The sequence below is a fragment of the Capronia coronata genome (assembly GCF_000585585.1).
Source record: "Capronia coronata CBS 617.96 chromosome Unknown acBCG-supercont1.8, whole genome shotgun sequence".
Lineage (NCBI taxonomy): Eukaryota > Fungi > Ascomycota > Eurotiomycetes > Chaetothyriales > Herpotrichiellaceae > Capronia > Capronia coronata.
Genome location: NW_006912900.1, coordinates 1,049,377 through 1,072,986, shown reverse-complemented (window position 1 = coordinate 1,072,986; position 23,610 = coordinate 1,049,377). Strand labels below are relative to the sequence as shown.

The window sequence follows — 23,610 nt, the reverse complement described above, 5'->3', positions numbered from 1 at the left end:
GCGAAACCGGACATTAACATGAAGATTCGATGCACAAGATGTATGTCAATCACCTGGTAGTAGAATTGCTAGGAAGACATGGAAGAAAATCCTGTTTTCTGTGACCATCCTGAGTACGTACACAGCACAGTTAAAAGGGAACGAGGCTTTAGCACCCAAGGGGCTTGACCAAAAAAAAGGTCTGGAATTCAGCAAGTATACTGCTGAAAAGAAGTGCAGCAGTAGCGTAGCAGAAGAGCCCTATAGGCTGGAGGTGTTTTGAAAGGCACAAAGGCAAAAACCTCAGCGATGTAAGAGGTCATTGAGTAGAGAGTGGAAGACTTGTCGTTACCAAAAGTAAGAAGACCCAGAGAAAGAGAAGATGTAAGGTTTTGTGGTACATTGATATTTATATTTCGACAGGCTGGGGAACTTGAATCTACAAGGATCAAGCCATGAATTGCAGCTACCTTCAGTATCTAAGGTAAACAGGAGTCTATTACCAACAACATCAAGTCCAACAGTACCTAGTAATTGAGATGGAGGTCACAGCGACAAGGACCAACCCATGCACTTAAGTACCATAGGGTACGATGGACTTACTCACAGCGTTGTACAATAAAGACTCGAGACTGGAAGGCAGGAAGGATGGAGGATTTGAGGCGGCGAGAATGACATAACGGCGACGATGGCTGGACCTTTCCGGGAAAGGAATGTAAGGCCAGAACGGGAGTAAGCTTCAAATTGGAAAGAAGAATGTGACAGGGCAAAATGAGCCACGACGGGGATCTCAGAGCGATATCTTTCATGGGGGATCTTGACTTCGTTGCATGAGCCATCGAGGCAGGATAGATCAGACACGGCAACAAGGAAACAACTATATAAAGCCTTACAAAGGGAGGGAGTAGAGGCAACGAGAATGGAAAAATGGTGAATGGGAAAGCAGATGAGGCAGCAGGCAGGGAAATGTGAACAGCTTGAGAACATGAACACGAAGAACTTGAATGTGGCTACTATTTCAAACAGGATTGGAAGAGAATAGGAGTCTACGGTTCCTCTTGGCTTCCTTTGGTCCCCCCAAAGGGGTTTGCAAAGTACTGACGCCCTGCACCACGAGAAGGTGGGAACCATCGCAGGGCTGAACACAACGAAATCCACGTACCTGAGGGATAAGAATAGTAGAAGGGATTGGGGATGGTATCTCAGTAGGAACGGAGTCAGAGGATGATGAGTAGAGATGGAGGATAGGGAATGGGTATGGGAATAAGGGATGGGATCAGGGAATAGGGTATCTGCGATGAGGGTGAGAAGGTTAGAGGGCGGAGGATAGGTCAGGGAGGTTAGTAGGATAGCGGAGGAAAAGGAGAGGCCATAGGGGGAGGGTTGGGAGCTCGAAGGATCCCAGGGACGGGAGCTCAAAGGGTCCAAGGGCCGTGACCTCTCGCGGGTAGGAAGGCCGGGGTGTCCAAGGAGCGGGAGCTCTCGGGTGTGGGAGGGGAATCCAAGCAGCGGGAGCTCTCGGGGGGTAGGGGGGGCGGAGGATCCAAGGGATAAGGGACAAGAGCTCAAAGGGTCCTAGGCCGGTGAGCTCTCGTAGGTAGGAAGGCCGAGGTATCCAAGGAGCGGGAGCTCTCGGCGATAGGAGGGGAGGAGGATCTAAGGATTAAGGCTCGTGGGTAAAAAGGCTGGGGTTTCCAAGCAGCGGGAGCTCTTGAGGGTGGGAGGGGGAACCACAGGACAAGGGACGAGAGCCCAAAGGGTCCAAGCGCCGTGTTATCTCGTGGATAGGAAGGCCGGGGTGACCAAGGAGCGGGAGCTCGAAGGGGGTGGGAGGGAGAGAGGATCCAAGGGACAAGGGACCTAGTAGAGCCCAGAGGATCCAAGCGCCGTGAGCTCTCGTGGGTAGGAAGGCGGGAGTATCCAAGGAGCGGGGGCTCTCGGGGGTAGAAGGAGGATCCAAGGAATAAGGAACTAGAGCTCAGAGGATCCAAAGACCGTAAGCTCTTGTGGGTAAGAAGGCCGGGGTGTTCAAGCAGCGGGAGCTCTTGTGGGTAGGAAGGGAGGGGGATCCAAGGGACAACGGACGAGAGCTCGAAGGGGATGGGAAGGTCGGAAGATCCACGGGCCGGGAGTCGATGGAATAGGAAGTGTCGGGGAGTCCAAGGGCTCAAAAGCTCGAAAGGTAGGATGGTCGAAAGGTCCAAAAGTCCAAGGTCCAAGAGTCCAAGAGTCCAAAGGCCGGGGGCACAAGGGTGGAAGCTCCAAGTCCCAGACCCCAAGGGAGGAGGTGGAGGTAGATGGCCGAGTTGGTGGCAGGTGGTGATGGAAAAAGGCCGATAGGGGAGACTGGGTGGTTCTCTTGCTGCCTGTCGTTCTCCCAAGCATCTGCGTCCAAGTTGCCAGTAGCGAGCGCCAGCAAAGTCAGCAGCAGGGAATCGAACGACCATCGAGAGCGAGAGAAAGACAAGCAATGCCGTAGGTGAGACCTTGCTTTGTCTTCCTCTCGGTGGTCGTTTGCTTCCCTGGTTGAAAAGCTGCGTGCGCTCACTCGACTGGACAAAAGGAAAAGGGACGGGTTGGGGAGGTGACTGGCAGCAAAGATGCACCCTATGGTGAGAGGCGGATGCCCGTGGGGAAGTGAATGGCCGGGAAGCTCGGCAAGTGAAAGAAGTAGGCAAGTCGGAGAGATGGCCAGGAGAGGGAGATTGGCCAGGGTAGGGAGATGAGATGGTCAGGGAAGGGAGACTGTCAGGTCAGGGCAGTGAGAAGATGAGTGGCCAACACAGCGAGACGTACAGATAGAGCTCTGCGCCGTGACAGAACTGTGCTATGGACGGTAGGAGGTGCAGAAGCAAGACATGAGAAGGGCAATGGGGAGAAGAGAGATATGAGAAAGGAGGATGTATGAGAACAGAGATGAAGAGGAAGAATGGAAGACTGAAGAAAAGAGAAGGAGAAGAGCACCTGAGGTATAAGTAGTCGAGATTCGGCAGACATGCTCTGCCATTCAAGAAAAGAGGCGGGATGAATGGCCCATTGCGAGAAGTAAACCACTCCAAATACAGTTGCGACTTGTCTGGAAAGAGTATCATTGTTGTCGGTGCCATTTGGAATCAGTGCAAGATGACCGGCAGAGCTATGGCTGAGCAGGCTCGCATTGGAGAACCAGACGGCCGCTGATAGATTCACTTCGCAGACCAGCCTCATAATGAGTCACACTCATGACCTCCCCCCGCCTGAAAGGTAAAAGCTGCCATGAATTGGATTGTCGACGAAGATGAGAAAGTTTGTCATTGAGATCCACGAGGCTGAGATGTGAAATGATGTCTTAGGCAAGGCTCGGCGGGCTGCACGGCACGGTATCCAATCAAGTGTGTGTGTGTGTGTGTGTGTGTCGGGGATGGAGGGGATGGAGTTGGGGCCTGTCGCAGCCTCATCCATTCAACCGCAAAGCTGAGCATTGATGAACCAGACGGAACCTCTGCTGGAACTTCCACGCTGTGTAACCTCTTCAACGTGCTGCCTGATTCTGTGACATTGAGCGTTGGTCATCCAGGAAGCAAGGTAGCCAAAAGAGAACTGCATGGTTGAAGTATTCGCTGCAGAACTGGTAGGACAATGCTCCTCGAGTGCTAACTGCGGCAGATCTGCAGAGCATGAGGTTTCTTGCGCCATCGCGTACCACAACGGGAGTTGTTGCAGAGTTAATTATGAATGTAGCCTGATCCACTGTGGTGACTGTTGATGGTGGACAAAGTGGGCAGAATATGATGCCGGTGTCGAAGCATTCGCTGCAGGCAGAGTTGGTCCAATGGGTCTCAAATGCTAAATGCATGAGATCTGCGGTTCACGAGGCCATCTCTTGCCCGCCACCTCCCGAAGAAGGCCAATCAGACGTGGTTTCACAATGAGGCATCAGCCACGAATGACCTGAAGTTCAGACTTAGCGCAATAAGGTTGGCAATTCTGCAGTCAGGCGACCGAGAGCATCGTCTGCTGGGGGTTGACGAGCTGCCTGCCCGCCTGTCCAGGTGGCAACGCCCCGTGGATTGACCGTCGCTCAACCACGACAAAGGCCAGACCATGTGATCCTCATTTAGCAGCGTCGCTGTGCTGGTAGGAGACATTTCAGATATATGACGGCTGTTGGACTGTGGTTGGCTTATAGGTAGATTGGAAGGCGGTGAGATGAAATGCTGCTACGGTCGGCTCTCCGACACAGGATACAGTCATGCCGGCTGAAAGGCATTTGACCGCGTTCGAAATGAAGTATTGCCGTGCTCTCTCGTCTTTCGGCCAATGATGAGGCGGCCTGTAGTAATGAGCTTTCTCGAGCGACACGCAGGGGGACCATTCGAATGATGAGGCATGAAGTCATCATGACATGTTTCAACTTTCAACAGATTGATCTCAAGGCTGAGAAAAACGATTCAGATTCTGCTAGTGCTAGATACCTAGCTTCGCTCATCTCATCGTACCTCGCCTGGTCGTGCAGCAGCGGCAGCCACGTCTCCCTCGATGTTTCGCACGCCTGTCTCTCCTCGCCGGCCTTCCCATAGCCGGACCCAGAACTCAGGAGGATCCATCGGCCGTTGACCTTCATGCAGTCCTGGCCAGACATCCGCGAAGAAGTAGTAAACGTGGCCGACAACCACGCCCAGAATCTCGTCCTTTGGAATGCTCCCGTGCATGAACATGTGGAACGCCATCAGAACCCACGGCAGATATGGCGCAGTAAACACAAGAACTCCGATGAAACTGAGGCGAATATCGGGGTTCCGTCGCGACCAAATGTACACCAACGTACTGGACAATGCCGACCCGAGAAATGGGATGGAGGTTGTGAGCGTACTGAGGACGAGGAGCGAGGTGCAGGCGTACAGCAGTAGCCATGAGAAGACGGCAGGCGATGGCCCAGATCCTTGTTCCAACAGTCTTGAATATCGCTGGAGGAAGAAGATGTGGAAGGCAAGATCGAGAGAGGGCGGTCCGAAGTAGATGAAGGTGGTGAATAGGCGCCAGTACTGCGATGGTCAGTGTGATGTCCTATCAATTGGAGTACAGGAAGTTACTAACTTGTGATTTATAGTAAACCGCCGGGAAGGAGTAGAACAGTTGGAATGGTGTGATGACCTTGCACTGTAGCAGAATGGACGTGATGACGGTAGCAGTGGTCCAATATCGTGTACATGGCGGCATCTCAAAGAACCATTGTTCCAGCGGAAACTGCCCCAGCTGCCCCAAGGGCTCCTCGCCGCCTCCAAGCATGGCAGCCATTATTCACGGTACAAGATGGAAGAAGGGTAGGATCGTTCGGGAGAGTTCAGAGGACAAGTCGGGGTTTTTGGATAATGGTGCACACCGGGCAGATGATCAACCGAGTCAGAATTCGAGATCGATATCGTAGGTCCTAGCAGTCATGGTGATATGTGTCTGGCGACGGCGTAGGTGACACTATGGGAAACGGGAAGAGTTGAGGTTAACAAGCGATGTTAGGTGGCCTCTCCATGAACATGCCCGAGATGGAATGATGTCGAACGCAGGTCTGATCTCCGACGGAAGGCTGCAAGGATACAGTAGCCGGAAGTGCAGTGGGCGATAAGAGTGACAAGGGCCGCTTAACCCTCAAGCAAGCCCTTAGGGCCTTTAGGCTACTACTAGCAATTCTAGTACTACCTCTAGATGTTAACCACGGACTGAGGACGCGCCCAGAACTTCATTTTTGGATGAAACGACGCGACATGGTCACGATGGCCGCTTCCTAAAGTCTTTGCGCAACTTCACTACAACTCGCCAACACCAGAACTCTGACGATTGCTCGACAGCAGTTCATTCCCAAGGGACGGCCGAGTACCACGAACACAAGCACTCCCAGACGCTTGCATACCCAACTATCGCGCACCCGACCACCCGACTTGCAACCCCGCGTCGGCGACCATCTCTGTCTAAGATTGAATTGAATCAAATTAGCACTATTACCTCGACCTTTCCACCATCGAACGATTCGGCGCCGATAGTGTCGAGCACAACATACTTGCAGAAACATGGCTCTTACGAAAAGCGTGCGGCGGCGCTCAGGACCGGCGACGCCCAATCGAGGGCAAGCTAAACGAACGAATCCTTCTCCAAGAACATCTGGCAGACGAGGTCGCGCGCAACGTAAGTTGTTACACCTGCTAGTTCCAGTAAATCTCTTTACTGACTGAAGGCAACCAGCGGGCGACCCAGTACCTATGAGAAAACCCCACCGCTTCAAGCCGGGCACGATCGCACTGAGAGAGATCCGGAGGTACCAACAATCCACAGACCTCCTCCTCCTTAAACTCCCCTTTGCGCGGCTCGTCAGGGAGATCGCGCAGTACCTCCTGCCCTCGCATGCGGCGCACGAATTACGGTGGCAGAGTCAGGCGATCCAGGCTTTGCAAGAGGCGAGCGAGGCGTTCTTAGTCCACTTGTTCGAAGACACGAATCTGTGCGCCATCCATGCGAAGCGCGTCACCATCATGCAAAAAGACATACAGTTGGCACGGAGGCTGAGAGGTGCATGGGGTGGGCTTGGATGATATTAAGACAAGAACATATTCTGGGTGCATGAACTGTTTTAGTCAAGGTGTTGGAGTACATTATCGGATACCACCTTCTGGTCGTGGACTCTGGCCCTGAGTGTGAAAACTCGCATTGTATGGGGTCTGGCGCGGGCACATTTGTGATACCTTATTGGAATGATTTGGAGTTTGAAAGTCTGCGAGAGCGTTGTTGCTGGCCATTGAGAGAAGAAATCCACAGCTCATGGGTGTTGATTCTGGCACGTGAGAAGCCACATTGCCATCCTGACCTTTATGCTATCCCTTTCATAACCGAGTCCAACGTGAGTGTTTGGACGCATCCGCCAAAACCCTCGTTCAACCATTGACACTCGAACCAAGGACGCCTTTCGTACTCGTGACATCGCCGCTCCCAACACTTCCTTCCGCCCTTCTCTCACAGGCCTGTCTACACGCCACAGCGAGAGCCTTGAACGCGCTCTCTGCTCTGTGGTGGTTGTTGTGGCCATACACGCACTTGACGTGAAGAGTCACGCTTGCGGCCTGGGCGAAGCTCTCCAACCCATGCGTCAGCATCTCCGTGCTCAAGTCCCCAATCTTCTCCCTGGTGAAGCCGAAGTCAATGACACTGTAGGGTCGATTGGACAGGTCGATGACCGCCCACGACAAGGCTTCGTCGAGCGGTGCATCGCCTCGGCCAAAGCGAACGATAGAAGCCCGCTTGCCCAGCGCCGCATTGAACGCCGATCCAACTGCCAGGAAGACGTCTTCAGCAGTATGATGGTCGTCGACGATCAGATCTCCAGAGGCCCGGATCGCAAGAGACCACCCAGCATGTTTCGCCAGGGCGTGAAGCATGTGATCCAGGAAGCCAATGCCGGTGGAAATGGCGATTTGCTGGGTACGGGTGATTTGCGTGGCGTGGTGCGACGTCGGAAGCGGAATGAGGACATCGGGATATGTTTGTTTCTGCGCCGTAGGAAGCGAAGCAGGAAAGTGCTCCGAGGGCTCATAGGCCAGTAACGAGCCTCCGTCTAGTGAGATAGAGATCTGAATCTTGGTCTCGTTGGTGATGCGCGAGAGTGTATGTGTGCGCCGCGGCATTGACAGCGTCGTGGGTTGCTCAACAGATCCCATACTGTCGATGTTCCGGAGAGAACTGGTCGGAGAGAGTCTTGAGCGTGATCAACGTGTCGAATTGAGTATCACAATTTGGTTGTTGAAGGGCTTGAACGGTATGAAGTTGAAAGTAAAATCAGTTTGCGGCATAGTCGATGATTGCTCCGCTATAGTAACTACGTAATACTAGTATCGCTGTAGGGCCCTGGCGAAGACGGTGATGGTCGTCTCGTCGTCCTTTCCCGGCTCTCTGAGTGGTGCACTTACTGGCAGGTTGGCCGAGCTCAGAAAGCTCCACCCAATTCGGCAACTCGACATCACTCACGACAAACGAACTGCGACCTACGACCTACGACCTACGATTTCCCGCAATCTGCGCTTGTCACGCTCTCATGTGAGCTCCAAAACCGGCACAATGACCATCAACCCTACTTACCTCGCCCAGCGAACACGGTCGTGTACGTTCCACCCCTTCCTTCCCACGACCCTGCGCGATGACTGACCAATCCACAGCGATCAATTGGTCGGATGCGCGCCGACGAGTCCTGAAGTCCTATCGAGAATGGCTGAGAGCTGTACGTGCCGCTACCTTGTGAAGATTTGTTGCGGAAGAAAGCACATGCTGAAAAAAGCGACGCACAGAGTCCGGAGATCCAGTCGATGTACTCTCTCAACATGCCCGTCTCCAAGATCCGCACGAAGGTCAGACAAGAGTTCGAGAAGCACAGATATGTCAACAACATCCAGGCCGTGGATGTGCTCATCACGCACAGCCACGCTGAGTTCCAAGTACGTGGTGATCACGATGTCGTGTCGCGGCCAGACCGGATGTCACTGACAAGCGGTCATATTGCAGGAGACGTTGAACTTCTGGAAGCAGAATACGCATGTCATGAAGTACTTCAGGCCGGAGGAAGACGACAACGCCAGATTACCAAGCAACTTCATCAGTGGTTTCCTCGAGGTAGGTTTACAAAGCTTGTGGACGAATTAAAGTGACGCAGACCACGAGACTGACGATTTGTCCAGGGCCGGAATTGAGCCGCTTGTGTTCTGTCTAAATCCAACACTGTACATAGCTAGAACAAGACTCCTGAGCGCCTTCGCCATGCAATCAGCCGAAAAAGAAAGTCCAAAAGCCGTGGAAGGATTCTCATGACTGTTGAGCGTCAAACTCGTCCCGTGCCTCGGTGAACTTCTCTGAAATCACGTCACAAGCCTCCATCATATCCTCCAGCCCTCTCCTGAGAGCGTCTACTGCAGTTGTCTTGGTGTCCTCTGCTATCTGTTAGTTTCCCTTCTGTGCCGAGAAATGAGAGAAGAGCGATCTCTTTCGAAAAAACACGTTCTTCGGACAGTCACTTACCCCATGTTTGGATCCGGATGTGCATCTTGGTTTCGGAGGGATGCGGGATGGTGTAGCCGCAGAATTCAACGTCAGGGCTGTACACAGTTAGTCTGGGAACATACTGGGCATCCCATGGTGTGAGATTACTTCTTATTGACAAAGTACCGTAGCGCATTCCCCATGGTGTGGTCTTCTTTTTCGATCTGGAATGATGCGGCATGTGACGACGCGCCAGGTAACTAATGACAGAATTCTCAGCCTCGTCCGTCGAGAGGGTACAGCGACCTGAATTAGGTATTGAAATTTGGTGTCGGCATAGACTTACCACAACCAATTTCTTCACTCCGCCTAATAACAACTCTTCACCATGGTCGTAGGTTTCTTCCCCGGTCGGGGCATCTGGCATAGTCTCCGACATTTTTGCTGCAGATGTAACGACTGATCTAGACCTCACAGGACTTTTCCAAAGCCAACAGCGCTCTTGAAAATCGTTTTTATTCGGATGGATTTGCAGATATCAAACTTCGCCCGAAAGCGTTTAGCAATGGCAGGATCTAGTCTAAATGAGGCAAGGTGTCCGCAGTACTGAATATTTAATGTCAGACGTCAATATAAGTGGCAATAAACACCCGATCTCGCAGAAGAGACATTGACTGACGAAAATCTTTCTGACAAGAAATGCTCCCCCGCACGTGTACGACTATAGTAGTAGTATGTGCGCATCAGGTCGATCAAAATACCTTTGTACCTGCACCACTGTCGGCATGCAAGGTAGTGAATGAGGTAGTCTTTGGAGGACATCTCAGGTTCGAGGCCTCTGGTGACTTTGACATGCTTTCGAAGAACGCCTTTCGTGTTTCAAAGATGTTGCGGTCGACTGTGCAGGGGGCACGTGGAAAGCTGCAGCTCTTCATTTCCGATACTCGTGCAACCGTCTGCTCGAGGATAAAGGCTACATGACCTCAGATACCGCGCAAGTCGATAAACCATGGCGTCAAGCGGGGTTGATATGTCTGCAAAATTGGGCCTACGGACAGACGAAGCGTCTTACGCGGGCAGATAATTCACGTTGACTTCGGAATCAGTCAACAAGAGAGGACGAAGTGGTACATAGCACCGAAATAATGGGTTGAAGAGGTCATTGAGTGAGTAGCAACGAGGTCGACAGCGGAAGGACATTACGCCTGGAAAGCCAACGTATACGTTGAATGCAACACCCGTTCCTAGGACAAGTCTGACTGAACGACCAGCTTCTCTGAAACACCAGACTTCTTGCCTGTACTCTGTATACTCACCGGCGACTGAGAAGCGAGCGGGCTCCTCATGGATAGACAAGAAGTCATAATGAGCTGGCCTTGTTCATTGCGGAGTCTGTGATCGTTGAGGCAAAGGATGAGTGACCAGATTCGGAGAGCGAAATCCAACGGTCGGCAGCCTCGAGGAAGACCGCGTGATGAGAGATGTGCTTGATGGTAGAAAGGCGAAACACAACCACAAATCTGAATCATCGTCTCGGTCTTTCCAGGGACTGCGAAGTGCTGGAACTCTGAGCCTCGCGGTGGCGACGACACTTGGAGTGTTCCCAGACAGGACCTTCGTGCGAACTTTGCTTTGCGACGTCTGCGTGCACAACATGCCCATAAGTGATTTTCTCCACCTCTGCTGCAAGCAATATGACTACCAACAAGTAGAAAGCCGTAAAGATCTATCGGGATTCGCATGTGGCAAGCAGCTTCGCGGACCCAAGCGAGACAGGGATAAAAGGGGTATGGCGGAGACAAAGGAGCCGTTGGTCCCGTGTCAGGCGTTTCAGAGCGACGCATCATTCGGCCACCACGACTGAACTGTGGTACTAGTAGTGCGAACAAGCATAATTGGCATCCCTCGTGGCTGGAATGGGGGATGATTGGAAACGGTTGTCTGGAACTAGCAAAATGTGAGACGGCGAGAGTGATGGATTGGAAGATCGTGATCATCGATTGTTAAGTCGGTGGTCGCCTTATGTTTTGAATGGTGCTACACGTACCTACCTACTTAGAGCAGGGAAGCAATAATCAGCAGTGGCGAAGGAGTTTGTTGATGTTTCAGACCTCGCGACGACATCTAGGTAGAGATGTATCCGACCCTTGACCGGCCAGGGCTGGAGTCTCTTTGAAGTGGTTGTATCATCGAACAATCGTCGCAGCACGACAAAGTACTAGAGCGTTTCGGCGACCTGCAGGACCAAATCAACTTCGAAGGTTCTTATCTAGGTCTGGATGATGCGCACGCTTTGAGCAAGATGTGACAGCGGTAGCCAAATGATTCCGATTCCCTACTGAGACGCCGTATTTTGAGTGCGGTATGCAAGACATGGGTCCTTGATGGATTCGGGCACGATATCCTATCAGCAAATGTACGAGGAATGAGTAACGTTCGCTTCGGGCTTTTTGGCAGAGGTTCTGGTGACTCCCCCAAGGCCCAATAGAACGACGCTGTCCACTCTTGCTCCATAGGTTTGACGGCAGCGGCCCCCCTAGCCGCTGCACGTCTTCTGCGACAGGGGTGACAAGCGTCCTCATAATGCGCAACATGGTCTCAGACCGAGTGTAACGTATGGCAGCAGATTCGCAAGAGGCTGGCGTTGGGGAGTCCGAGCATCCGGATCGGATTCAGTATGCGGCTTCTGCAACCTGATCCTCAATGTTTTGTCTGTCGTGCCGTATCGGGTAGGATATACAGTCCTGCGAGACCTCGGATAGGAGGCCGACACGAGGCTGAAAGCATCGGCGAAGTGTTTGTGGGGGACTCCAAATGCTCAGGCAAATGCTCAGACAAATGCTCAGGAGAGACGCGTTGAATTCAAACGCTATGACGGCCGTGGGGCGAATCTGAGGATCAGTGCGATGGGGAAAAACCACGATCCCACTTCGATGAGCGACGTACGTGTTCTGTTCGTTCAGGATGTCGATCCATTCAAGCGCAGACTGGCTCAGGCGGCTGCGCGAAGATGAAACACCATTTGCCGCACGGTGCGTGAAGGGCGGTTCGCAGTAAGAGAAGCCATCTGGAAGGCACCGTTTGACATGCAATGCAGTGAGAGTCCGCCAAGCCATGTCACAGTTGCAGCGCACTGGCAGTTCAAGTTGCATCCAGAAGGCTGACTATCACTGCAAAGGCATTAGTGAGACTGCCTAAAGGGCAGGACCGACCTTATAGTCAAGTCCGTCATATCGCAATACGCGTTGACCGCCTCTTGCAACCTTGCCGACTAATGAACTTCGAAACGACAGTGTCTAAAGACCGGCAGGGTTGGCGACGAGATCATAGGTAACCTAACTACTACTAGGTAGTCGAAACACACCTTCTCCAGAACGTGCCAATGGGTTGTATTTGAGCCACATATGCCTTCGCAGGTGTCGCATTTCACCGGGTGGACCTTTGTAAAGGGCTTGTGGCCTGTCTCGTGTTTATGCTCTCAGAGAGGCAGCGAAGTTGTAAGGGCATTTTCGTAAGTGCCTAGCAAGGCACTACCTGTCACAGAAAGACCATCAGACCCTGTTCGAGCGCTGAGTGCTTCAGGCTGTGGCAGAACCCCTGGAAGCCATGGCCGTGCCTATCCCTGACCAGGCTTAAACAGGCATTGTGACACTGCCCAGCGGAGGGCTAGGGCGGCTCCTTAGGCTCATCAGGCTTAAGGGCTGCCGCTTACCTGGGTCTTTGGTAGCCACTACTGGGCACTGACCGCTCAACAGCCCCCGTCGGGCCCTTAGCTTTCGGCGTCCAGGCTTGATTAGGGAGCTTGAGACAGTAACCGTCAATGAGTCTGGGTCTGGCTTCACCTGGAGGCAAAGCCAATCGCCCCAAACGATTCAACGAACACCCCCCAGTCCCCTCCCGAAGTATGTCTATCCTCTGTGGTGTCCACTGTCCAATGTCATCCATATCTGTGCCACCTCCTCCTCAAACCCGTGACCTGGAATGAAACAGCCGTGCATCTCATTCGATTGATTTGTTGCAGCTGCCAATGCCATTTTCGTTTCCTCCTTGGTGCCAGACTCTCGTTACTGCTTCTGCTTCTGCTTCTGCCCTCCTTCCCACCCACCTTCTCCCCTTTCCATACCTTCTTACCGTCAAAAGTCAACCCCGTCTATACAAGGCCGGCCTTCAAAGGACGACCTAGCCGCTCGTTGCTTTCTCATCCCGTGCTATACGATAGCCTACGCCCTCCGCCCTCGCCTTGACCCCTAGAGGCGTCTAGCACTTCACTGCTATCACGGTCACTCGCTTTGTACCCGATTGATTCTAACCGCTGCACCGCTTGCCACGCCATTTATTCGGTCGACCTTTCGTTCCACCATTGCCATCTTGCTTGGCCCCGACCAGAATCCAGTTGCGTGGGAAGGTGCAGTGCGTAATTAGTGATCAGAGGCAGAAAGAGTTGGATATCTCTCCGGACTGCGCGCTTTGGCGACATCAACGGTCGTCCTCTTCTCCCCGATTCTCCTTCCGCCGGGCTCATCATGTCGACTGCTGTAGCCTCGCCCGCTATCGCCCCATTGCCACTTGACCGACATCCAAGCCCAAGAAGTTACCCTCCTTTGGCTCCTTCGGCTAGTGCGCCGCCGAAAGAGAAGGCCACCGATGCAGCATCGACTTCGGAGACAAGTGCTCCCAGCAATCCCAATGACAGAACCCCGACGGATGGCAAAAGATCTCCGAGATCGTAAGTCATGAACCTTGGTCTTGGTGACAATGACAAGCTAACCAACTCGCTCGTACGGTAGTGCCAGAAGTTCCGGCCATCCTAAAATCATTGTCAAGAAAGAGCCTCCCGCGTCTCCCTCGCTTCAAGCCAGCACCCGCCACAGACCTAAGAAGCTGGATTTGAACACAAACACGGCCGCCATCTCCGCCGGTATTAATTCTCGGCCCTCGGCAACACCATTGACTGCGAGGGACGGACTGAGGATGCATGATGTCGGTTTGGCCTGTTTGTCCCCGGGCTTTCAAACCGAAGACCCTGCTATGCGAGAGCAATTGGAACGCAGTATATCTGTCCGAGACCAACAGCGATCAATCATCCAAGCGAGACTACTCAAATCCGCCCGAGGGGATGGACCTGATTCGGGAAAGGCGATTGAAGCGGCCAGCTCAGCCAACAAGACCATCTCAGCCAGTGCGAAGAAAAGACCTCCTCCAGGTTTATCCATTGTCCCTCCCCCGGCCGAGCGCTTTGCCAATGAACGAGTCATTCAATCGGCACCGTTGAATCAAACCTTTACTGGCAGGCATGAAGCCCACCCGCCATCCCGACAAGTCAGTAATCAGCAGTCGAATCTGTCTCAAACTTCTCATATCCATCACATGCCGGCCATCCAGACCAACAATCGATTGCCCCCGATCACTGACGTCTTCGGCGCCAATGAACTGAACCCCGGTCCTGCCCGACCACCCTTCCTTCAGACCAACTCGGCTCCGTCGCAAAGTCATGGGCCCCCTCTCCCCTCCCCAGGTTTCCCACCCCAGACTGCTCATCCAATGTCTCAACCGCCCCTGCCGCCTTTCGACCGACCTCGCGAGTACAGATCTGCCGAAGAGGCCGTGCACGAGCTGATTGGGGGTCGAGAGGACTTATTGCCGAAGATTGTCCACTATGGCGGGCACCAGCCACCAACACCTCCTTCTCCCCACCCGGGTCATAAGGATAATCTTACACCTCATCACTACCAGCCCAACAACAACTATACCACCAGTAAAAGGAGGAATCGGAATGAGTACGAAGAAGGAAGCAGTCCGCCCCTAGGTAGCGGGCGGGAACGTGTCCCCTACAATGGGCCTTTTGGTGAAGGAAGAGATAGCCCGGCCACGCAGACGGCGAAAAAGGAGGAATTTTTGAGTTTGTGCTCGAGAGCGTGGGACTTGTTCCACTCTTGAGCCCCATTGGTGGCGACGACTCGCCTACATGGACCCCGGCTCTTTACCGACATTTCCTCGTTTCCTCGTTTCCTCGTTTCCTCATGTCCGAATGGGTGATGGCGCTGCAGGGTATAATGAGTTCTGATGGTTCTTCTCTTTAACTCAGGCGGGGCGGGGATGTATGGATCTGAATATGTTGGTTCCATCTCTCTGGGGCCCTCTTTTCGGGGCACAAGGGGGATATGGATTCTGATCGACGGTTGTCGCTCTGTCTCTCGTGATGAATTTTCTTTTCTCCAGGAACACCAAGCTGTATAATGACCAACAGGACTGGCTGGACTGGGACTATTTTCTTTGATACGGTGCAGTGGTGGATATCCAGGATATTCCCTGACGAATGGGCTTACTGCTATGTGGGAATGGAAAAGAATGTGAAATGCTCTATATCTCTAGAACAGTATTAGTGGTTATGGCTTTGATGACTGCATTGTGGATGGCTTCGGTAGCGATAGGACAAAATGTTGAAGTGAAACATCTATCCATTTCGACGTCTGTTCATCACTGTAAGAGGAGTCTGAGATGCTGTGGGAAGACGCCCAGCATTTGCAACGTCAAAGTAGAACAGACAACGCAGGCATGTGCTACTAGATACTACTAGGTAATGTAGGTCGGTATCTGGATAGGTATCTGCCTAGTAGGATCATGCCCTCCACAGTCTTACAAGTGGTGCCCCCAGAGTAGGTTAGGTAGTAGTATGGACGCACTTATAGTATATCTCTCCAAAACTTCCCCGATGATTCATCACTATCACCATTTTCGAAATGTTGGAGAAACCCCGGCGAGGCTGAACCAAGCGGAGCGTCCCGCCCCCCGTGCTTGTCTGCTCAGCCAGTGCTCCGTATCTTCGTCCACAAACAGACTCCCGTACCCGAACTTGAACCCACGGCCGAGCAAAGGATGGAAATGGACGCGGGGCGGAGGAGAACTCCTGAAAATCAACACTGGCGTCGTTGCAACGCCCGACCCTAGATATCGATACTTGAGACTGGCGGAACGTGGCTTCAACCTCGCCGTCCACAGGATCGACAACGTTCCACTTTGTCATCGCGTGGACCAGAAGGGCGAAAACAGATAGGGTCATACGGGTTACTCTTTGGGAGATTGACCAAGAGCGCGACCGCCAGAGGTGGTCTCATACACAGAAGAGCCAAGTCGATACTTCGGCCTCGATGCCCCCATAAGCACTTCAAGTTACAGATACGGACGTCACCACTATTGATTGCCATCACCACAAGCAAGACGGCGCAAAATGAAGGCGCAAGTTCTCGAAGCGTTCAACCAGCCGTACACGTTGCGGACGGATTTCCCGGCTCCACCCGCTCCGGAAGGCTACGAAATGCTCGTCCGCGTCCTCGCCGCTTCGTACTGTCATACCGACGCCGTGTTCGCGTCGGGGGCCATGCAGCAGGATCTCCCGCGGGTAGGATCGCACGAGTTCGCGGGGACGGTGGAAGCCATGGGCACGGAAGCCGAAAAAGTGGCCAAGCATAGAGGGCTAGTCAAGGGCCAGCTGGTCGGTGTCCCGGGACGAGCGTTTCGATGTTGTGGCGAATGTGCCGAGTGTACAGACAACGGGGGTGACGAGCCCGGATATGGAGTCTGGTGTTCGCGCGCAGGAAACCTAGGACTGTCGCGCGATGGCGGGTTCCAGGAGTACTGTCTCGTCGACGTGCGGCAGGTGGCGCGGGTCCCGGAGGACCAGAACATGCGCGCCGTCGATGTCGCGCCGCTCATGTGTGCCGGGGTCACAGTGTGGAATGCGCTAGAGACGGCCGGTGTCGACGTTTCAGGTGCTGGAAGCGGGAACTGGAATGGGAAGGGCAGGTCGATTGCAATTGTCGGTGCGGGCGGCGGACTGGGTCATTTGGGAGTCCAATTCGCTGCGAAACTCGGATGGCATGTCGTGGCGGTCGACACGACACCTGTGATGGATATGTTGAAGGAAGTGGTTGCCGAGTTGGGCGATGACGGTGCGAATGTCACAGTCGTGGATGCTTTGAAGGAGTCGGTGGAGGACGTCAAGAAGCGTATCTTTGGCGAAGCCCCCAAGGGGCGCGAAGGCGAGAACGGGTGCGATGCTTCTCTGACCCTGCCGGAGTCGCAGGCAGCTTTCGATTTCGGGATGGGCGTCATCAAGAACCACGGGACTTGTGTCTGTGTCAGCTTCCCCAAGGATGGGTGGCGCTTCAAGCCCGGCGATCTGGTCTTTCGACATATCAAACTGCTGGGCATCCTGACGGGGCGTAACCACCAGTTGCAGGCCATGGTCAATTTTGCCGCCAAGAACGGTGTCAAAGCGAAGATCCGGAGGTATCCCTTGGAGAGGCTCAACGAGCTGGTGGAGGATTATCACCGCGGCGTGGGCGGTAAACTGGTCGTTGATATGACACTAGAGCCATGATATTCGTGGATAGAGCACACGCGGTTCTTCATCAAATCAAATCCGACGGCTAGGCCTTTTCTTCCGTAGCATCGTGGATAGAAATGTCATCCTTCGCGTCTGACCCGAGGCATATCTTTGGCATCTTTGCCCTTTTCTCTCTTCTGGCGTCTCTTCTCTGCTTTATCTCGCGCCCGTTTGCTCATGCCTTGCATCTTCTCCTCCTTCGCCAGTTTCCTCACGTCGGCCTCTTTCAAGAAGTAAGGCTTCGCTTTCTGTCCCGTGCGCAGAGCCTCCTTCTCTTTCTCCTTGTGTTTCTTGCGGATTTCGTTCTCGCGCTGTCGAGCTTCTGCACTTCGGATCTTCGCCTCCATCGACATGACTTGTCGCTTTAGATCAGCAATCATTTCCGGGTCTTTGGCTTTCTTGATTTGCGCTTTCAGGTCAAGGATCTCGGCGGCTTGGTATGTGGTCAGGAAAGAGTAGTTCTTGTTCGCCTTTTCCACAGCAGTGGGGTCGCGGTTTGAGGACATCACCGTGGGATCGAAGCGCGGGTCTCGAAATTTCAGCGCAGGCGAAGGCTCGAAAATCGTTCTCTTTCGTGAGACAGGCTTTCGAGCCGACTCAATGGCAGGGGCATGTTTCGATGTCCGTTTCGGCGCATCGATACGGGGTTCTTTGGCTCGGCGACGAGTGTCGAATGTATCTTCTTCGTTCTTTTTTCCCTTGTCCGAGACTGCTTCTTCTTCTACCGCCTCTCCCAGCTTTCGTTTCCTCAGTTTCGGGTTGAACGTCTCTTGTGCCTTTGCAAGCGCCCCAAAGCTGATCTCCTCCAGAGCTACGTCCTCGTCCTCGTCCTCATCTGACTCGCCGGTGGCCTGGTCATCCTTAGAATGTTAGCATTTCCCAAGCATCCAAGCCTGAATGCGGTACCTCCTGATCAGATTGCGAATCGCTTTGGCCAGGCTCGCTGTCCTGTGATTGATCACTGTCGTTCTCATCCTGGTCGAAAGACTCTAGCTCAACATCCTCTTCGTCGTCATGCCGCAGCTGGACCGGTCGATCCAGAATAGAGGCGTAAGCCATTTTGTAATGGAGGCTACATGTAGTGAGAGTAATTTCAAGTTCCCTCTATAGTCGACATCAACTTTTTTTGCAAAAGCGGCGAGTGACCATCGGGAGATCGACAACTCTAATGCCATTAAAGTAGGAGACGACACTATGCCTAAAATGGCAGACGCAGCCTCTCGCGGACTATTGGACTTTTGCTCGCATCGCGAGACATTGATTGTAGACACGGTCGTGGTGTTTGCTTCCAGGCGTCGCGCCATCTTCACATCCTACTCTGTTTCGCGCTTTGTCCTCTATCACACTGGAGGGCCATGCCTTGCGATGTGAGGCAGTCTTCCGCCTTTGTCGCAGAGACCTATCAAAAGTCTGGCTTGTCCAAACCTCACGCTTTTCCATCTCTTCACAACTAACACCTTTACCAGTGGCAGCGCAAGCATCCAGTCTTCCTGAAACCTCCGCCGTCGAGTCGATCGCTCTGTTACCTCTTCTTTCAGCCCATCATGGGTCGAGGCAAATCAGATAGGGCCTATCCTCCGGCAGCCCCCATGGGCCAATTTCGAATGCCTCAAAATAGGTCCCCATACACTGGTTATTCTGAGCCCACCACGTCTACAGACCCTTTTCAGCTTGGTCATGGCACTGAGAGCACACAAGGTGAACGCTTTGATATCTCTGCTTAGGACAGAATTGACATATACAAACTAGTGGACTCTTGGAGATCATACAGAAACGATACTGTTACCCTTCAGACCTTCACAGATTCGCACCGTTACCAGACGACCCATGGTTTCAATGGTTTCAATATGCCCGAATCTCAGTGCCAGACCGGCTACCAGCCCGGACCGCAAGAAATGAATCTTAATTCGTTTCCATTTCAACACCCACAAACCCAAGGCTCGCAGTTCGCACCGTATCAGGCGCTCAGGTTAGTCCAGAATTACGCTCGATATCCTACATATCGAGTTGACAAACCATACAGAATGTCGGATGGAGCCCGTGAAAGACAGATTGTGCAACAATCACGGCATGCATTGGGCCAGACCACTCCTCAAGCCACAGTATCTCTATATCCAATCCGACATAGACGGGTCGAGCAGATCGCGCCATACAGCACCACAGCGCCGCAAGATATACCTGTTCAATCAATTGAGACTGGTGCTGCTTCTCCGAATTCGCTCGAGTCTCCAGCCGGTCCAACACGCAAGGTTGTGGCTCGCCGCAGCCGCACACGTACCGCCACCCCTGAACCGCCACCTGTACCAAGTGCCAGCGCGGAGTACAAACGAAAAGCCGGCTTACCACCTGCACGCAGGCAGACACCTCAAAAGCTCTTGGTTGTGCTTGATCTCAACGGGACACTCCTCGTCAGACCGAACCGGCGGCAACCCACAAAGTTCAAGATCAGACCAGGCGTCACACAGTTGCTGGATTATCTATTTGACAACCATGTTGTCATGGTCTATTCCTCGGCCCGACCGGAGAATGCAGCGGGCATGGTGGCAAACCTAATCCACCCAAAGCAGCGGCAGCTGATGGCAGGCGTGTGGGCCAGGGACAAGCTAGACTTGAACAAGGCACAGTACAACAGCAAGGTTCAGGTGTACAAGAAACTGCACAAGATCTGGGCGGACCGCAGCATCCAAGCAAAAGCGGAGCCTGGTCGCAAGTGGGATCAGAGCAATACAATTCTCGTGGACGACAGTCAGTTGAAAGCGCTTGCTCAGCCGCACAACTTGCTGCAAGTCCCGGAGTTCGAAGACAATGCTCCCCGAGAAGGCGGCGTCGCCCTACGAGACTGGCAGCTGAAGGAACAGGCGATCCTCCAGTCTTTGGAGCAGAAGCTCGAGGAACTCAAATGGCAAGTCGACGTGTCGAGGCTGATCCGAGACTGGCAGACCGGAAAGCAACACGCGCCAGGCGTTGTTGATGAGACGGTCGATCAGAAGACCCATCAGAGCCTTCAACACCGAGAACCTCTCAGTCCTACGCCGAGCGTCGGTCAACCGGACACTTCTCGGCAGTATTGGCAGAGTCCGTCGCAATCCGTTGGTCTGGAAACCAACCCGACCGAAACCGAGACATCTTCTGATGCGGATGGCGGGGTCGAGGCTCAAAACAAATCCGTTCTCGATGCGTTGGAGGAGGAGATAGATCGCAGTCTACAAGTCGAGCACGCGGATGCGAAGGATCAGCGGCGCAGTGAGTCGCCCATCGACGAGAATGTTTGGAAAGAGATTCTGAGTGGCGGCCAAAAGGATGATAGGCAGAGGAATAAAGGCTCGCTCGGCAATGTCCCCCCTACACCGGAGAGCATGGCTGCTTGACCTGCTTCCTCCAACCGGGGCCTCATCCCAATGTCCTCTCGAGGGACCCGGCAGATGGGCTTCGAAATCTACATGATCTTTTTACGAATAACGCGCCCCTTCAAGCGGTCTGCGTATGCACTGCAGGGGACTTGAGGGTGGATGAGAGCGGGAGATTGGCAATCTTGTCAGAGTAGCTGTGCTACATACAAATACGCAGATACGGGAAGAATGGAAGCCATCAACAGCCCTCCTTCTAGGTACTGTACTTGGCAAAATCACCATTTGCCCTTCATCTAGGTAGAAGCCAAAGCAAAGCAATTCAAGGAACAACTCATCATTCATTAATTCAATTTAGCTCGATGTAGCTCAATGCCAGGTCTGGATCGCGAGAAGATTGAACTTTTCCCCTCAAACAAATCTGTTGTACAACAATCCACCGTCCCATTGAGAGCCTAGCAGAAGAGGCACACTGTAGTATCGTCAGGCACCAACGAGTTCTCACCGCTGTGTCGATGACTTGATCTTCTCCGGCAACAGGTCCCAGCCGGCTTCAGCTTCAGCGCGCCTCTCCTGTGCTTCTTTCGCATGGCCATTGACCTCAAGTGATTCGGCCTCCAGACCAGCAGCGACATGTGACCACATGGGTTCTCCCCATCTTTTGACTTGATGGCTTGCGGCCCTGGCGCATTTCATCCCCTGCTCGTCGACCGTGCCCTTGAATAGCTTCTCCTGCATATAAATCAAGACGATCGCTGTTGTCTGCGCGCTGCCGATTGCCTTTGCTGCCTCCATCGCACTTCGCAAATACTGTTTGACCGTCAATGTTGTGGTTGACAGCACAGAGACAAGCAGCGAATAGTGTGCCTGTATGTATTTGTTCCCGCAGGTCTGGACGGCGGCATCCAAGCCTTTGAGGAGATAGTTGAGCTGGTTGTGTTGGGGATGGCGTGGATTGTGGATGATGAACGCGGTGTTCATGGCAGCCAGGATGCCAAAGTTGCGCCTCACGTCTGAATGAGCGTGGTAAGAATTGGAGGCTGGCTGAGGAGCCTTGGACCCGTCCGAGGACGAGGAATGAGACGGGGTGAGACTGAGAAGGGGCGATCGGTAGGTTTCGAGGGCGGCTGTAAGATTGCCTGTACCTTGCCATATAGCTCCTTTCAAATAGAGCAAACAGGACTTCGTGTTGACGGGAAATGCGTCCCCCATTTCCTCTGAGATGGTGCTGATCTGTTTCAATGTCTCGGTTGCTGCTTTCCAGCTGCCCTTTGAGCACTGCATGAAACTGAGCAGGAACAGAAACTGAGCTTCAAGCAGCCGCCGAAATGTATGTGTTCCCTGCGACTGCTGATAGCCTCTCACTCGTGTCGAATCGCCCCAGGACCGCAGGACCGAGAGGCCGCTTGCTGCAAACCGTTCCGCCTTTCCACCATCAGCTCCATTCTTGTAGGCACAGCTGTCAGCACTGAAGAGGAATCCCAAGGCCTCGACTTCTTCCTTCTCCAGCCAGGAGAAGGATAGAAAGAATTTGCCGTTTCGTTCGATAATGTGACCGTTGGCTTCGAGTTGGATACCGGCTATTGATCGTTTGTGTACGGGAACATAGATGAAGCTATCGTCCCTCCAGTTTGGGTTGTCAATGGCTTCGTAAAGGACATTGTGCAGCATTTTGCGCTTCTTCTCCATCTGGCCAATATCACAATCCCGAATACTGCAAGAAAGATCAATAAGTTCCATCAGTATAGTCATCTGTGGTATACTTTCGACGTTTGGGTCCAATTGTAACGACCGTGCTTTTGCCAAAGCTGTCTGTGTGGCAGTGATCGCCTCATGACTGGAGCTTGACAAATGCAGCAATGCCTCAAGAATAGCGGCAAAGGCCAAGATAGAGCTATCCCCATTCTGACGGGCAAGTGCTGCGATCTTCTCCAGTTGTACAGTAGCCGTGTGGACTTCACCGGGAGCAGATGAAGCCAGTGAAAGCAGAGCGAGTTGGAAGCGGAAGATATACAGCCATACTGTATGGCGGTAGGCTTCAACATCCTCGATCATCCTCTCTATGTCTCTCAAGGCAGCCTTAGGTCTGGATTCGTATAGCACTTTGGACAGAAGCAGCTGCATCTCATATTTCAGATTGATAAGCTTATGCCGCTCACAAAGATCAATCGATTTTGTCAATCTTGTTTCAGCTTCGTCGTAATTTTCCGTCTCTTCGTAGAGTATCTCGGCATAACGCAACGAAACCTGAGCCTCTCGCAACGGCGGAAGTTTGAAGTTGGCGAGCGCAGATTCGAGACAGCCGACAGCAGTAGCAACTAAACGAAAATACTCTTCGGTCAAGGCGGGTTGTTTGCGAGCCGCCTCAAGGTAGTCATCGGCTAGGACGCACAGAAGGGTGGCATAATCGGGTTCCGGTCCAGCAGCAGAATCACTCATTTGTGAGGTTTCGGGGGCTCCTTGCTTCGGTTTCCTGTCCATATCCCTGGTCTGTAACGACCGAGGTTGGCTCTGCTGAAGGGTTCTGTGCTCCGATTTTACTTCAATTGTCGACTCTGAATCTTCCAGCTTCACCCGAGGGTGAGCTTTAGCCACGTTTGGTGCTGGAATGTTGACCACCACATTGGGCTGTTGTTGATGCCCCGATGTGTAGTGACCACGAGGCTGTGGCTGGTCCTGTAGTGCGGGCTGTTGAAACGGCTGCGACACAGGTTGGATCTGAGGATGATACTGAGAGGGAGACTGGAGCTGAGGATAAGACTGACCGTAGTAGGTCTGTGGAGGGCGAGACTGATAATCGGATTGAGGATGGTGTTGCTGTTGCTGTTGCTGTTGCTGTTGCTGTTGCTGTTGCTGTTGCTGTTGCTGTTGCTGTTGCTGTTGCTGTTGCTGTTGCTGTTGCTGTTG

The 23,610-nt window shown here is 53.0% G+C and overlaps 10 protein-coding genes across 10 annotated transcripts in view; 5 read left to right on the top strand and 5 right to left on the bottom strand.

The window, feature by feature from the left end:
* Positions 1-4,448: 4,448 nt before the first annotated feature.
* On the bottom strand, positions 4,449-5,256 carry A1O1_08634 (uncharacterized protein; the record flags this gene model as incomplete). Its single annotated transcript, XM_007729493.1, has 2 exons — positions 4,449-5,003; positions 5,056-5,256. 2 exons carry the CDS (start codon positions 5,254-5,256, stop codon positions 4,449-4,451), a joined length of 756 nt encoding a protein of 251 aa, XP_007727683.1.
* A 767-nt stretch (positions 5,257-6,023) lies between these two features.
* On the top strand, positions 6,024-6,542 carry A1O1_08633 (histone H3-like centromeric protein A; the record flags this gene model as incomplete). Its single annotated transcript, XM_007729492.1, has 2 exons — positions 6,024-6,138; positions 6,196-6,542. The coding sequence occupies 2 exons, from the start codon at positions 6,024-6,026 to the stop codon at positions 6,540-6,542; spliced, it is 462 nt and encodes a 153-aa protein (XP_007727682.1).
* A 339-nt stretch (positions 6,543-6,881) lies between these two features.
* On the bottom strand, positions 6,882-7,661 carry A1O1_08632 (imidazoleglycerol-phosphate dehydratase; the record flags this gene model as incomplete). The annotated part of the gene is made up of 1 exon (XM_007729491.1): positions 6,882-7,661. The coding sequence occupies one exon, from the start codon at positions 7,659-7,661 to the stop codon at positions 6,882-6,884; it is 780 nt and encodes a 259-aa protein (XP_007727681.1).
* Positions 7,662-8,058: 397 nt separating this feature from the next.
* On the top strand, positions 8,059-8,637 carry A1O1_08631 (NADH dehydrogenase (ubiquinone) 1 alpha subcomplex 6; the record flags this gene model as incomplete). Its single annotated transcript, XM_007729490.1, has 4 exons — positions 8,059-8,101; positions 8,157-8,218; positions 8,286-8,432; positions 8,500-8,637. 4 exons carry the CDS (start codon positions 8,059-8,061, stop codon positions 8,635-8,637), a joined length of 390 nt encoding a protein of 129 aa, XP_007727680.1.
* A 159-nt stretch (positions 8,638-8,796) lies between these two features.
* A1O1_08630 (DNA-directed RNA polymerase I and III subunit RPAC2) lies at positions 8,797-9,409 on the bottom strand (the record flags this gene model as incomplete). Its single annotated transcript, XM_007729489.1, has 4 exons — positions 8,797-8,921; positions 9,010-9,086; positions 9,139-9,230; positions 9,317-9,409. The coding sequence occupies 4 exons, from the start codon at positions 9,407-9,409 to the stop codon at positions 8,797-8,799; spliced, it is 387 nt and encodes a 128-aa protein (XP_007727679.1).
* A 4,084-nt stretch (positions 9,410-13,493) lies between these two features.
* Positions 13,494-14,907, top strand: A1O1_08629 (uncharacterized protein; the record flags this gene model as incomplete). The annotated part of the gene is made up of 2 exons (XM_007729488.1): positions 13,494-13,696; positions 13,758-14,907. 2 exons carry the CDS (start codon positions 13,494-13,496, stop codon positions 14,905-14,907), a joined length of 1,353 nt encoding a protein of 450 aa, XP_007727678.1.
* Positions 14,908-16,198: 1,291 nt separating this feature from the next.
* Positions 16,199-17,350, top strand: A1O1_08628 (uncharacterized protein; the record flags this gene model as incomplete). The annotated part of the gene is made up of 1 exon (XM_007729487.1): positions 16,199-17,350. One exon carries the CDS (start codon positions 16,199-16,201, stop codon positions 17,348-17,350), a length of 1,152 nt encoding a protein of 383 aa, XP_007727677.1.
* Positions 17,351-17,436: 86 nt separating this feature from the next.
* Positions 17,437-18,415, bottom strand: A1O1_08627 (uncharacterized protein; the record flags this gene model as incomplete). Its single annotated transcript, XM_007729486.1, has 2 exons — positions 17,437-18,207; positions 18,263-18,415. 2 exons carry the CDS (start codon positions 18,413-18,415, stop codon positions 17,437-17,439), a joined length of 924 nt encoding a protein of 307 aa, XP_007727676.1.
* A 965-nt stretch (positions 18,416-19,380) lies between these two features.
* A1O1_08626 (uncharacterized protein) lies at positions 19,381-20,724 on the top strand (the record flags this gene model as incomplete). The annotated part of the gene is made up of 1 exon (XM_007729485.1): positions 19,381-20,724. The coding sequence occupies one exon, from the start codon at positions 19,381-19,383 to the stop codon at positions 20,722-20,724; it is 1,344 nt and encodes a 447-aa protein (XP_007727675.1).
* Positions 20,725-21,204: 480 nt separating this feature from the next.
* Positions 21,205-23,610, bottom strand: part of A1O1_08625 (uncharacterized protein) — a gene marked incomplete at both ends in the record, with an annotated part of 2,961 nt that continues 555 nt past the window's right edge. The window contains one exon of the mRNA XM_007729484.1: positions 21,205-23,610. This exon is cut by the window's right edge and continues 555 nt beyond it. Within this exon, the coding sequence (XP_007727674.1) occupies positions 21,205-23,610 (2,406 nt within the window).